The following is a 12,152-nucleotide window of genomic DNA, read 5'->3' on the forward strand; positions in this document are numbered from 1 at the left end:
GAGTAACATTTTCAAGCAGTTTTCAAATTCTTGATTAATTATTTTAAAATACATGCTCAAATTATTTCATACATTTTTTTCTGCATACATTTTTTGTATATGTGATAAAAAATTTCTCTATACACATTTGACATTTTTAAATTCTTGGTAAACATTTTTAAATTTTTTATGTAGAGTAATTTGTGAAATATATTTTTAGAGTATTTGGATGTATAAAAGCAATTAAGTGGAAATAAAAAAACGAAAAAAACGCGCATAAAAACAAAACTGAAGACCAGGCTGAATGTTCCCGTGCGCCTGGGCCGGCCTAACTCGAGCCGTCTCGCTGAAGGCGAGATATACGGGCGCCCGTTCCAGTGGCTTATGCGAAGCCCACCCACCCCTGAAAAAATAAATGTGAAGCCCACCCGTTTTTATTTCACAGGGGTATAGTTTACAGGTGTATTGGGCCCCAAAACGGCGAACCAAGCGGGGCCGAAGGGTTTCTCTATCCATCGTCCCCGCCGCCGCCTGCTCGCTAACCTTTCGTCCAAGCCGCCGGATCGCCACAGCAGCCGCCGGCCCCCGCGGCGCCGCCACTGGCCAGCGGCACAAATCGCCCGCTGCCCACCGCCCACGGACGACCAGCCCACTGGCACACAGCAGCACGCGGACGGCGAGTTGGCCGACCCACGACCCCACGCCGCACGTATTTTGGTATAGCTTCTTTTGTTTATATCTACTCACTTTTCATCTTGTAATAACAAATGGGAACAGAGGTTACTTACTAATGACAACGTTCAGAATTTGAAAATTTTCACGTTCTTCTTTAGCTTGGCCCACGCAACAGTTCGTTTGTAGCTCCGCCACTGCTGTCCAGTAGCCAACCGTGCAATGAGAAATTGGATGTTTGTAAGAGGAGCTCACATGAACCCCAATCAGGCAATTTCAAGAAATTTGGAATTTATTTCCTAAACTACAATGTTCACCTTGTTTCAGCTGTTTATGTTATGTTTTGCCAAATAGTGTAGTATGGCACTTGGATTAGGTTGATTTTTTTTTTCTTTTGGAGTGTGCACACCCTCCATTTAATTGCTGGGTCTGCCACTAACAGGTGTAAACAACAGTATGAAATCATGTATCCGGTTTGCGGCATCATGTGACACAAATCATGCTTTCTACATTATGGAAAACCTGGATAAAGGAATCCTGATAATTAAGAAAGTGATTTCAGCAGAAGAAATAACAGGGAGAAAAAAACCACTGATGCTAATCATCTGTGGTTGTTTTACCAGCTCTGACTGAGTGGCAAGCAAGGAGGGCAGGAGCGTGGATCAGATTGGAGGAGAAATCATGACTGGTAAATTTCTTCCTGGTATTGTTGCTATAATCTTCAGTAAAGGCGGGCATGTCCTGTGGTGAATTTACAGCGCCGTCTGTTCTGTTGGTATTTTTTTCTTTTCCTCAGGAAAGGAAGAGCAGAAGTCTCGCAAGGAGAAGCGAAAGGAAGCGAGATCGGAGAAGCACAAGCTGCGGTTTCTCTCTTGGGTTCAGCACCAGGTGAGCGCACCGAAATCTTTAAAAGAAAGTAGAGAAGAGTATCAGTCATTTCTTGGTAGATTAAGATTTTAATTTTGACGGGTGGAATTATCTTGATTCAGGGTGGCAAAAATAAGAAGACGGCAGTGGTGTCCATGGAACCTAGTCCAGCAGAGGAGGTAAAACCAAAGAAAGAACCCAAGAAGAGGAGGAGGGAGCCTGAGGATAGCCACAAGCCCAGGTCCAAATTCCAGGAGTATCTTGAAATGGAGATGGGTGGTGCTGCCGTGGGCAGAGAGGAGGATCTGGAGATGGAGAGGAAGCTTGCAAAAAAGCTCAGGGTGAAGAAAGGAAAGCTGGGAGGTCCAGATGATGGTATGGACGATCTTTTTGCGGACCTCGGATTTTGCGGTGACTATGGTTCGGATGGTGAAACAAAAGATACTAAACCAGAAAAGAAAAAACGGAGCAGGAAAAATAAGAATGTGAAAGATGATGCCATGGAGGAGGGCAGTGGGAAGGTAGTGGATGATAATAAGGTAGACAAGAAGAAAAAAAAGAGGAAAAATAAGAAAGTGAAGGACGATGCTTCGGAGGAACCAGGTGGTGGAGGTGTGGAAATGGCTGAAGAAAGTGATGTATCAGTTCACGAATCTGAGGATGAAGAGCCTAATGTGGTTGAAACACCCCCGGTGTCAAAGGCGAAGTATGTACCTCCTAGTCTCCGTGCTATTTCTAGTTCAGAATCAGAAGAAATCTCTCTGTTACGCCGGAGAGTGAGAGGTGTGACTTCCAATTCTATCCCTTTTTTTTCAGTTTTATGCAACACATTTCTGATTTCCTTATCATTCTATCCATTTTGTTTGGAACCATATTCTCATGGATGGTTTCATTTCCTGTATACATCAGGACTTCTGAACAGGCTTTCGGAGTCCAATGTGGAGTCTATTACTCAGGAAGTTGCTGCAATTTTTCGTGTATAGTCCTATATCTTCCCCCTTTTTTCCTTCTAATACTATATTGCGAAACTTCTTTCAGATCTTCTGTTTTAGCTTGATTAATGACTTAGTACTTCTGGTTCTATTCCTATTTATCTGTTAACAGTCGGTTCCACGAGGTGTTGGCTGTCAGTTAATTGGTGATGAAGTTTTGGCAAGTTGTTCCCGGGGACCTCGTGGAAACGAACAGTTAAGGATCTTCCGTATAAGTCACATTTATTTGGTTATTATGTTAGCATGCTCACAGCTTAAAAGTTCCAATATTTGTTGAAAAATGAAGACTTTAACAAAATGGTTCTGTGTAATCATTTTAGAATGAGTTCGAGGGATCAACCTTAAGACATATGTGTAGGCAGATGCTAAACTGGAAAGGATTGGTATCCTAAAGCTTTCATTTGGGAAAACCTTCTGTTCTGTTTGTTATGCTACTCTACTAAGGTAGGAGGTTGGTGAACTGAACTAATGAAATATGTTGTTTCATTTGTGCAGGTATGCTGCTGTATTTGCAGCCTTTATTGCTGGTATGACATGCTTGGTTGGTATGGACTTTAGTGCCAAAATCCTTTCCTCTCTTGCGAAATCTTTTGAGGTATGACTATTCTGATTAAGATAACACAAGGACCTTTTACATGTCTCTTTCTACCTAAATATATCTCCATCCCTTCTGCCTTGCTATGTATCTGCTTTGTTTCAGGATACTTAAATCATGTTTATCTTTTGATGTTTCCAGTTTAGTTATATTTTCCTTATGTTAGTTTTTCGTCCCTTGGTGACAGGATGAGTACTCAAAAGACGATGGGTTATCAGTGAGAAATCTTATGTTACTTTTCTCTTATTTGTGCATATTCGACGTCATTGCATGGTCTGTGGTCTCACTGGAACCTATAGCGTGCTCTTTTTTATATAAACATGTCAGAGTAAGTTCTGATGATTTTGTTTATTGTTGCAGCGATCTTGTGTATGATCTTCTCTCAGTGCTGAGCGAGCGCTTGACAGAGCTGGATGTCTCAACAGTGTTAACCATCCTGCAGTGTATGTAGCATTTATAATGTCTTTCCATGCTTAAAAAAAGAACCTTTGCAATGCCTTACTCATCTTACACCATAATAACTGTTAATCTGTCATAGAACCATCCCATGTTATTCTGTTTCTGAGTGAAACTCGGGATATGTTTTTATCTTTGTGGACAGGCTGTGGAATGAAGCTGCGGGGAGATGACCCAGGTGCAATGAAAGATTTTGTACTCAGCATTCAGAACTCGGTAAGGCAGTCCAAATTGCGCTCAGCTGGCCGAGAAGATGGAAAAGCAGATCTACATAGTAAACGAGTGAGTTGCCTTGTTTTATGCACCTGTTTTAAAAAGTAATTCAAGTTGGAGTAGTTTTAAGTTTTGTATCTGGTTTAACTTGCCATGCAGATGGAGTTTATGCTTGAGACGATATGTGACATTAAGAACAACAAGAAAAGGTCCAAAGAGGATCCTTCACAGCATACCCGTGTAAAAAAGTGGCTTCAAAAGGTTTGTACCAGAACTTCATCTCCCGATGCCTGAACAGAAACCTTTTCCTGCTCATTTAATAATTTGTTTTGTTTTTGCTTGCCTGCAGCTAAAGTCAGAAGATATCCTCTTGCGCGGGCTAAAATGGAGTAAGCTGTTGGATCCTGAGAAAAAAGGGCAGTGGTGGTTGTCAGGGGATGTATCGTCCACAGCAGGCAATGTTGAAGATGTTGCAGCAGTTATCAGCAAGGAGGTTGTAGAGGCACAGAAACTGGTTCAGCTTGCAGCTGCCCAGCGGATGAACACAGATATACGAAGAGCAATCTTTTGCATCATAATGAGCGCTGAAGACTATATAGACGCTTTTGACAAGATCCTGAGGCTGGACCTATCTGGGAAGCAGGTCTGCATTGTTTTTTTTCTTGCGAGATGCTGTTTTCTGTGTGTACGTGTGTCAATATTATTTAACTTTTTTCTCTCTATTGCTGTGCAGGATCGAGAAATTATGAGAGTCATTGTTGACTGTTGTCTGCAAGAAAAGACTTTCAATAAATATTACACAGTCCTTGCCTCCAAGCTATGCAGCCATGATAAGAATCATAAGTTCAGTTTACAGGTATGACATTGCATTCTTATAATTTTCCATATCTATAGACTACAGTAAAGGTATTCTGCCTCACAAGTTAGTGCTTTACTGCTTCGTTTGCGGAGCAAGTATACCTTTTCCTTAACATATACTCGTAGATATTTAATAGATGCAACATGTGTGCATGAAGATAAATTGATATCAGACTTGTATCAATTTTAACATTTGTGTATTCCTATTTTATTTTGGTGTCATTGCAGTACTGCATCTGGGACCGTTTTAAGGAGCTAGATGAGATGGAGTTGAGTCGGTCCATGAACCTTGCAAAACTAGTTGCAGAGATGCTCGTAAACTTCTCCTTGTCGCTAGCAACACTGAAGGTTGTCAACCTGGCGAACCCAGTGGAGATGACCCCCAAAAAGACCATGCATTTCAGGATGATGTTTGAGACCTTGATGCAGAAAGAAGACTCGCTTATGTGGAACGTCTTTACCCGTATCGCTGGGAACCCGGAGCTCGAGCTCTTGAGAGATGGAATCGTGATGTTCGTCCGACAGCATGTGATCGCCAAAGACGCAGGGAAGGAGTTGGCTGGCAAATTCAAGATCGCCAAGAAGGCGCTTGATAACTCTGCTGGAGTTTTGATGTAATTTGTCCGGCGTGTCTTCCCTGTCTCGGTTACATGACACGCGGGCTCTCAGTTTTGTTCGGTATTCTGAGGAAATGTAGACAGATCGTTTTTGTACCCTACATGATGATTTCTTTGAATTGATGATGCAAATTTGTATTGTTCCATAAAATTAATGGTCATTATTACATACTATACAAACTTTCGGGATGCAGTCTCTTGGCCACTATGCTGTCTGCTGTGTATACATGAAGTTCCATCTGCCCTGAACATCTGAGGTTAACTAATGACACCATAACAGACGGTGCTTTGTCATAAAACATGTAGGATTAACTTGCAAATGGTGATTGCTTATATTTTTGACAAACTGATGAGGGGAAGAAGCCTAAACTACACTACAGAGAAGTGTCGTTGCTTTCATCTCCTTCCTCGGGCTCGAGCCCTGCCCATCTGATCATGGAGAAGAGGAACTCCTTGAGGTTCACCTTGCCGTTCTTGTTCAGGTCCATCTCCTCTGCAACAAGGTACACGCACCAACATATTATAGTCTGCTTCTGTTTGAATTTCACATGAATCTTGTTTATATGCATGGAAAAGAAATAAAGGGGGCAGCACAAGAGTACTGACTGAAGAGCTGTGTGGTGATGTGGGTGGGCGTCCTCTCCCGGTCAGACTCCTCGTTCATCCTCTGGGTGACGTCTTTCCTGGTCACCTTGCCGTCGCCGTCCCTGTTGAAGAAGAGGAAAGCGTCGATGAGCTCGTCGAAGATGTAGTTGAGCTTGTCCGACTCGAACTCGGAAACCTGACAACAAACCAGATAGAACAAGCTTCATCAGTGAACCATTGAAGTCAGGAAGAATTCTCCTGTCAGACAGCCAGGAGGAAGATGTGGTTGGTTGGTTACCCTACCCGGCGCGTGACGTTTGGGCCGAAGAGCAGGTACATGAGGCAGATGAGGACGACGAACTCCTGGAACTGGATCCCCTTGCGGCTGTCGACGTCGCAGTAGCGGTGCACGTCGTCGGCTTCCTTCTCCGACATCCGCACCTCGAGCTTGCTCAGGCAGCTCCGCAGCTCCTCGTTGTCGATCGTCCCGTTGGAGTCCGTGTCTGAAAGTTGGAAAGCTCACACTTCTAATGCATGCAAACTCCGAAGCTCCATGGGTGCTAAACTTAGCATGGTGGCTTCTGCTCTTACGTACCGTAGAGGTCGAAGACGTCCCGGATGTCCTTGAGGCCGTCCTTGAAGCGAGGGAGGCGCATGGTGATGCTGTTCACCGACCGGAACGTCTTCTTCCTCGCCTTGGCCCGCTCCCGCAGCGCCTCCGCCACCTTGTTGTCCAGCTCCCTCTCCACCCGCCGGTGCTTTATCGGGGCGGCGAGCCTCGACGCCGCGCCCCCCATCTCTTCAGAGAAAGAGGGAGAAAGATCACACCCAGACCTGACTCAGCCTTGACGCCTGCGCTGCCTTGCGGGGTGGAATTGAGGGTTTTGTTGTTTGGTGTAGTACGTTTGTTGGATTGGATTCTGAGTGGGGGAATCCGTCTGGTTACGGCAATCTCCATTGGCCTGGGATGAGGTAGAATCTGATGCCCTAAAAATAGAAGTGGACGCGGCAGCAGCAGGACGCCTGCCATGCGTGCCTGAATATGCAAATGCTCCCACTACCGACTGCATGAAAGAGATTTGGTCCTTTCATTCCCTTGTCCGTTGCGCTCTCTTTTCTGCTTGACCCAATTTTGTTGCTTGTGTTATCATCAGCAATCAATGCTTTTACGCCCCCAAAAAAAGAGACCATCAATCAATGCTATTTTTGTGAGATAGACTCACAAGGGACTATGTTCTTCAAGATTCTGTGTCAACATCGAAACGAGCAGCGATCCGATTACTGGTCGACACTAGAAAGTGCACATACCGATATGAGCACATACCGGATTGTCCAAGGAAAAAGGATCACGAGCGCATACTGGTCCCCAAGTCACCAGGACGGCATAAGTGGCAGTCCAAGATTATGCGTACAATCTATTCAGTGAAAAAACACGCAACGGACATAAACCCACCAATATTGCAACAGGATATATAACTTTTGTATAATAAGGCAAACATGCATAATCCAGTATTGACATGGAAGTCGTAAACACTATACGGCAACCCAGCTATAGCACAAATAGAAGATGCTGATGTTGTATGGTACCGAAGGCCGCGCATTGCACAAGTCTTCTCTGATACAGAAACTCAAAGATTGTGAACCAGAAGGTTTCCCTGGGAATCCTATCGATTTCTAGAATCGCACATGGTTGGAAACAAGCAAAATAGTATAGGATACATACTTTGGTCTGTTTTGCAGTACAAAATACTTGTACAGGATTTTTAGACTGGCAAATGGACCCCACAATTATACCTTCATTCTTTCGTTTGTCCCTACAAGTATTTGATTGAAAGAGTTCTGTCTCAATCCATTCTTCGAAGAATTGATTGTTCATAGTCACCGATGTAAGATGATACTGGCAGTAAGAACATCCCAGCTCCTGACCTCTGCAACAATTTTAAAAGATAAGTCTACAATCTACACAGACAATTAGGGGAAAACCAGTAATGCCATTCTTACCTGAAGAATTTACCCCCAAAAAAATCTGCATGAATGCTGACTTGGAGCAAACGTAGCTCCTCTGGATCCCATCTCCACTCCACCTGGAATGCTATTTTTCCGAAAACACCAACATTAGGTGAGTGCCAATTCATTTTTCTTTTAGACTAGAGTCTTGAATATGTTCAGCCAGAAGATGATACAATGTAATAATTTATATGACACTTTATGGTTTTCCATATTCGTGATTATATAGCATGCTCTGACAACTCGCAAAACCAATTGACTCCATTGGCGAATTGAAATCGGCTCTTGAAAGTTTCAAGGGTGGCTACAACTGAATCAGGTATTTTCATAGACACAGCTCAAGCAGCCAACCATTGCACATGACTAAGCATGGTGCCATAAAATTCAAAGATCTCTGTTGATAGGTGATTCAAAATAGACCTGGTTCGATCCGGGTATCCAGTCATAGAGAAGGAATGCAAAACAATATTCCATCTTGGCAATCCAACATTTATATTCAGCATTTCAGCAGATGTTTCTGCTCCTCTGAGAAAAAAATAAGAGTCACCTCCTTTCTTTCACGTATGACTGCAATACTGAGGCTGATCTGCATCTGGTTGTGTGTTAAACCAGATCAAGATTTGGAACATATCCCTCCAGTCTCATCTCATCAACAAGCATGTCGAGGAGTTGATACATATCCTCCGCACCATGCTGTGGTTCATCCCCTGCATAGAATTCAAGAACTCTGCCGCTAACTTCAAGCCAGCTGCAACCTGGAATTTTGCTGACACCTCTCTCTCTCATCAGCCCTCTCATCCGTGCAGAGTCATCTAATCTATCTGAGCTTGCATATATCTTGGATGAAACCACGTAGTTCCACGAGTTTGAGGGCTCCAGCAGCATGATCCTGTTGATGACCTTGACACTGACCTCAACATTTTTGCATTTCCGACAAGCAGCAAGCAAAGCCCCCAACATCACCGCATCCGCCTTACCAGGGATCTTCTCAATGAAATCCCATGCTTCTTCTAAATGTCCGGCACGTGCCAATAAATCAACCATGCAGGAGTAGTGCTCGATCTTGGGAATGATTTGGAACTCAGATGTCAAGGAATCGAACCAACGCCGGCCGTCTTTCAGTAACCCTGCATGCACACAAGCAGAAAGCACTCCTATGAAAGTGATATCGTCCGGCCGGAGCCCTTCCTCCTTCCTCATCAGTTCAAACTGCCGAATAGCTTCATGGCCTCGCCCATTAAAGGCAAGACCACAAATCAAGGCATTCCATGAAGCTTCATTCTTGCATGGCAATTTCTCAAACACTTGTATGGCTCTGGTAAGATCTCCACACTTTGAGTACATATCCACTAAAGCAGTCCCAACATAGACATTGCCGTAGAAGCCTCTTTGTGAGGCATAGCTGTCGAGTTCGGTGCCTAGCTCCAGAGCTCCAACTGCAGCACAGGCGGAGAGCACCCCTACGAAGGTTATCTTATCTGGACGTGCCCCTGCTTGCCGCATGCTGTGGAATAAGGAAATGGCTTCCTTTGACATGCCGTTCTGTGCATACCTGCGTTATCATACACACCATAGACAAATGATCAGGCCCGCCAGATAAGACTACATTCATGAGAGATTATTTCAAAATGAGGACCGAAGTGGATCTATGGATACTTGCCCAGTGATCAAGGCATTCCAAGCGACGTTATCCTTGTCAGCGATGGCATCGAACACTCTCCTCGCCTCCGCCATCTCTCCGCACTTCTCATACATCCCAACGAGAGCCGAGCCGATGAGCGATCCCACCTCCATCCCCGCAGACCTCACCCAGTCCTCCAACCACCTGCCAAGCACCAGGTCTCCGGCGTCCCTGCACGCCGCGAGCACGACCGCCACGGTCACCGCGTTGGGCGCCACCGCGCCCTCGGCGACCATCGCGCGGAACATGCGCGCCGCGTCGTCCTTCATCCCCGCCGCCTGGTACGCCTTTATCATGGAGTTCCAGGAGACGACGTCCCGCCGGAGGATTCCGTCGAACACCCTGCGGGCGGCGCGGGGGCGGCCGAGGTTGGAGTACATGGTGATAAGGGAGTGGACGGTGTGGTCGTGGCTTTGTAATCCGAGCTTCTGCAGGAGCGCGTGCGCCGAGACGGCGAAGGCGGGCGCGGGGCACCGTGCGGCGGCGAGGAGGAGGAATGGCAGCGTGTAGGCGTCAGGGCGGAGCGCGGAGCGGAGCATGCGGAGGGAGAGCTGGAGGGAGGTGTGTGGGCGCGAGGCGGCGAAGAAGCGGAGGGCGACGTTGAAGGAGAAGGCGGTGGGGGCCGGGTGCGAGGCGAGCAGGAGGAGCGCGTAGTCGGCGGCGGCGGCGCTGGTGGTGGCGCCGGAGGAGGAGGAGATGGATAGGAGCTTGGAGAGGAAGTGGTTGTACGGGAAGGGGGCGTGGTGGTGGAGGATGTGGGCGTGCAGCTGCTGTATGGTGGAGAGTGAGTGGCATCGCGAGTGGAGCTTGGAGACGGCGGAGGAGACGGGTGGCGCGCTGGGCATCGCCGCCGGTGACGTTTGGTACTGCTCCTTCGGTCCTTCTTCCTTCCTGCCTGCCGCTGCTGTTCCGGGCCAGACACGCACGGCCCACTTCAGGCCGGCCCTTGATTTTGCAACATGCCTGTGAGGTAGTGTTTGCAACACTGTCTGCCTTGCTAGCAACAGTATAGGCGGCCTGGATTTCCTGCAAAATGAATCAGCACTATACACATCAGGGAAAAAAAATCCGCTCAGATCAGGAAAAACTGGTTCCACACGTGTAATGCATTGGTTCTGAATACAAATGATTCATCATTTATGTTCCTATATTTCCGGTGCAATATATTCTGACCATGTCGTTTATCACGTCTAGTTTTTTTTCCGGGAAACTTTAAGAGCTTTTATTCAACAAAGGCATTTATGCGGCAGTCTGCAATGAGACTACTGATCAAGAATAAGGGGTAGAGTCCAACCAACTTTTGGTTACCATGAGTGAGCAAGCATGCTTAGCACACAAATGAGCCGGCAAATTAGCTGATCTAGATACATGTTGAACTACAAATGTACCAAAAACTAAGGATAGCTCTTCAATTTCATCTAGTATCGGGGTCACAACAGAGCGACATGTGCGGCGAGAATTTCAGAGGTTTACCAACGCCAAGCTGTTCGTCTCCAATATCACATGTGGTATGCCTCGTAGGTTGGCGAAAATAACGCCCTCACGGAGCGCGAGCGTCTTCATGATCAGGGGATCAGTCACCCTCTCGTGTGGTTTGCACCAAGCTCCGAGAAGACAAGTGGCTGATCGAGCAACACCCATTACACCTCCTTTGCCCTCATCAAAACTGATTGCCCCATCACAGTTTATTTTGATCACTTCCTGCTCTGGAGGCCTCCAACCGTGACCTGGTAGTATGGATGCATGTTGTTGAGGAAGCTCAAGCAAGGCCAGGGCCTTCCGAACTCTCCTTACAACATTACCTGGGTCAAGTTGATCATGGTCCTGTACCCATCTGTTTCTGGAGTGCCATATCGATCACATCACCCTAACAATTTTTGTTCGCTCATTGTCCGAGAACCGTCTGTCACAAATAATATCCCGTGACCATGTGTCAGGGTGCAGCCTCGGCAAGCGGAAATCGAACAAGGCATGTGCTTCATGCCAGAATCGCTATGCATGCGTACAATGGATCAGAACATGCACTAAATCCCCCCCCAATCGCAAGACACACGTTACAGCGATCGATCTCCTTGATATGTCTTCGCTTCAAGTTTTCTTTCACTGACAAGATATTGTTCAACACTTGCCACCAGAAAACCCACACTTTAAGGATCACTTTGAGTTCCCACAGTGAAGTCCATAGCTGTCGTTCAGTCTGTGAGGTACCTGTAACTGCACCTTCATCTCGAGCTGAAATCTCTTTTTGATTCACGAGAGCACAGTACGCAGTTTTGACAGTATAACTTCCTGTAGGTTCAAAGGCCCAGGCTTGAAAATCTTCTCCACCACCATTGCGCAAAGGTATATTCAAGATTGTCGTAGCATCTGGTATCAGAAAAATATCACGAACTAGCTCTTGATGCCACGTCCAATTGTCAATATCGATCAACTCGCTTACCCGCTAGATTGTCGTATTTGCTAGTCTAAACATTTGTGTTATGGATACAGTTTCAGGAATCCACTTGTCCTGCCAAATTGAAATTGTGGAACCATCACTGACCCGCTTTATTAGACTTGTCTTTAGATCATCGTGATGTCTACTACACAACCTTCTTCTTGTAGATGTTGTTGGGCCTCCAAGTGCAGAT

The 12,152-nt window shown here is 46.0% G+C and overlaps 3 protein-coding genes across 5 annotated transcripts; 1 reads left to right on the plus strand and 2 right to left on the minus strand.

Annotated features, from left to right (window-relative positions):
- Nucleotides 1-439: 439 nt before the first annotated feature.
- LOC125549196 (MIF4G domain-containing protein / MA3 domain-containing protein) lies at nucleotides 440-5,442 on the plus strand. 2 transcript variants are annotated; one of them, XM_048712666.2, is made up of 14 exons: nucleotides 440-696; nucleotides 1,275-1,339; nucleotides 1,448-1,539; nucleotides 1,641-2,301; nucleotides 2,428-2,495; nucleotides 2,623-2,705; nucleotides 3,006-3,105; nucleotides 3,293-3,378; nucleotides 3,466-3,548; nucleotides 3,707-3,843; nucleotides 3,934-4,035; nucleotides 4,124-4,417; nucleotides 4,508-4,630; nucleotides 4,861-5,442. In XM_048712666.2, exons 2-14 carry the CDS (start codon nucleotides 1,333-1,335, stop codon nucleotides 5,248-5,250), a joined length of 2,226 nt encoding a protein of 741 aa, XP_048568623.2. In that variant the 5' UTR covers nucleotides 440-696; nucleotides 1,275-1,332; the 3' UTR covers nucleotides 5,251-5,442. The 2 variants fall into 2 exon arrangements, with proteins under 2 accessions (XP_048568623.2, XP_087370104.1); XM_087513978.1 differs by having other exon boundaries at nucleotides 3,293-3,548.
- On the minus strand, nucleotides 5,373-8,403 carry LOC125549207 (putative calcium-binding protein CML22). 2 transcript variants are annotated; one of them, XM_087513988.1, is made up of 6 exons: nucleotides 7,836-8,403; nucleotides 7,629-7,762; nucleotides 6,430-6,633; nucleotides 6,138-6,337; nucleotides 5,856-6,030; nucleotides 5,373-5,742 (listed from the first exon to the last, which is right to left on the minus strand). In XM_087513988.1, the coding sequence occupies exons 1-6, from the start codon at nucleotides 7,967-7,969 to the stop codon at nucleotides 5,624-5,626; spliced, it is 966 nt and encodes a 321-aa protein (XP_087370114.1). In that variant the 5' UTR covers nucleotides 7,970-8,403; the 3' UTR covers nucleotides 5,373-5,623. The 2 variants fall into 2 exon arrangements, with proteins under 2 accessions (XP_087370114.1, XP_087370118.1); XM_087513992.1 differs by lacking the exons at nucleotides 7,629-7,762; nucleotides 7,836-8,403 and adding an exon at nucleotides 6,685-7,155 and having other exon boundaries at nucleotides 6,430-6,631.
- Nucleotides 8,111-10,484, minus strand: LOC125532725 (Pentatricopeptide repeat (PPR-like) superfamily protein). Its single transcript, XM_048696670.2, has 2 exons — nucleotides 9,502-10,484; nucleotides 8,111-9,393 (listed from the first exon to the last, which is right to left on the minus strand). Exons 1-2 carry the CDS (start codon nucleotides 10,365-10,367, stop codon nucleotides 8,445-8,447), a joined length of 1,815 nt encoding a protein of 604 aa, XP_048552627.2. The 5' UTR covers nucleotides 10,368-10,484; the 3' UTR covers nucleotides 8,111-8,444.
- Between the last annotated feature and the right edge of the window lie 1,668 nt (nucleotides 10,485-12,152).

Source organism: Triticum urartu, chromosome 1A (genome assembly GCF_056163025.1).
Source record: "Triticum urartu cultivar PI428250 chromosome 1A, HENAU_Tu73, whole genome shotgun sequence".
NCBI lineage: Eukaryota > Viridiplantae > Streptophyta > Magnoliopsida > Poales > Poaceae > Triticum > Triticum urartu.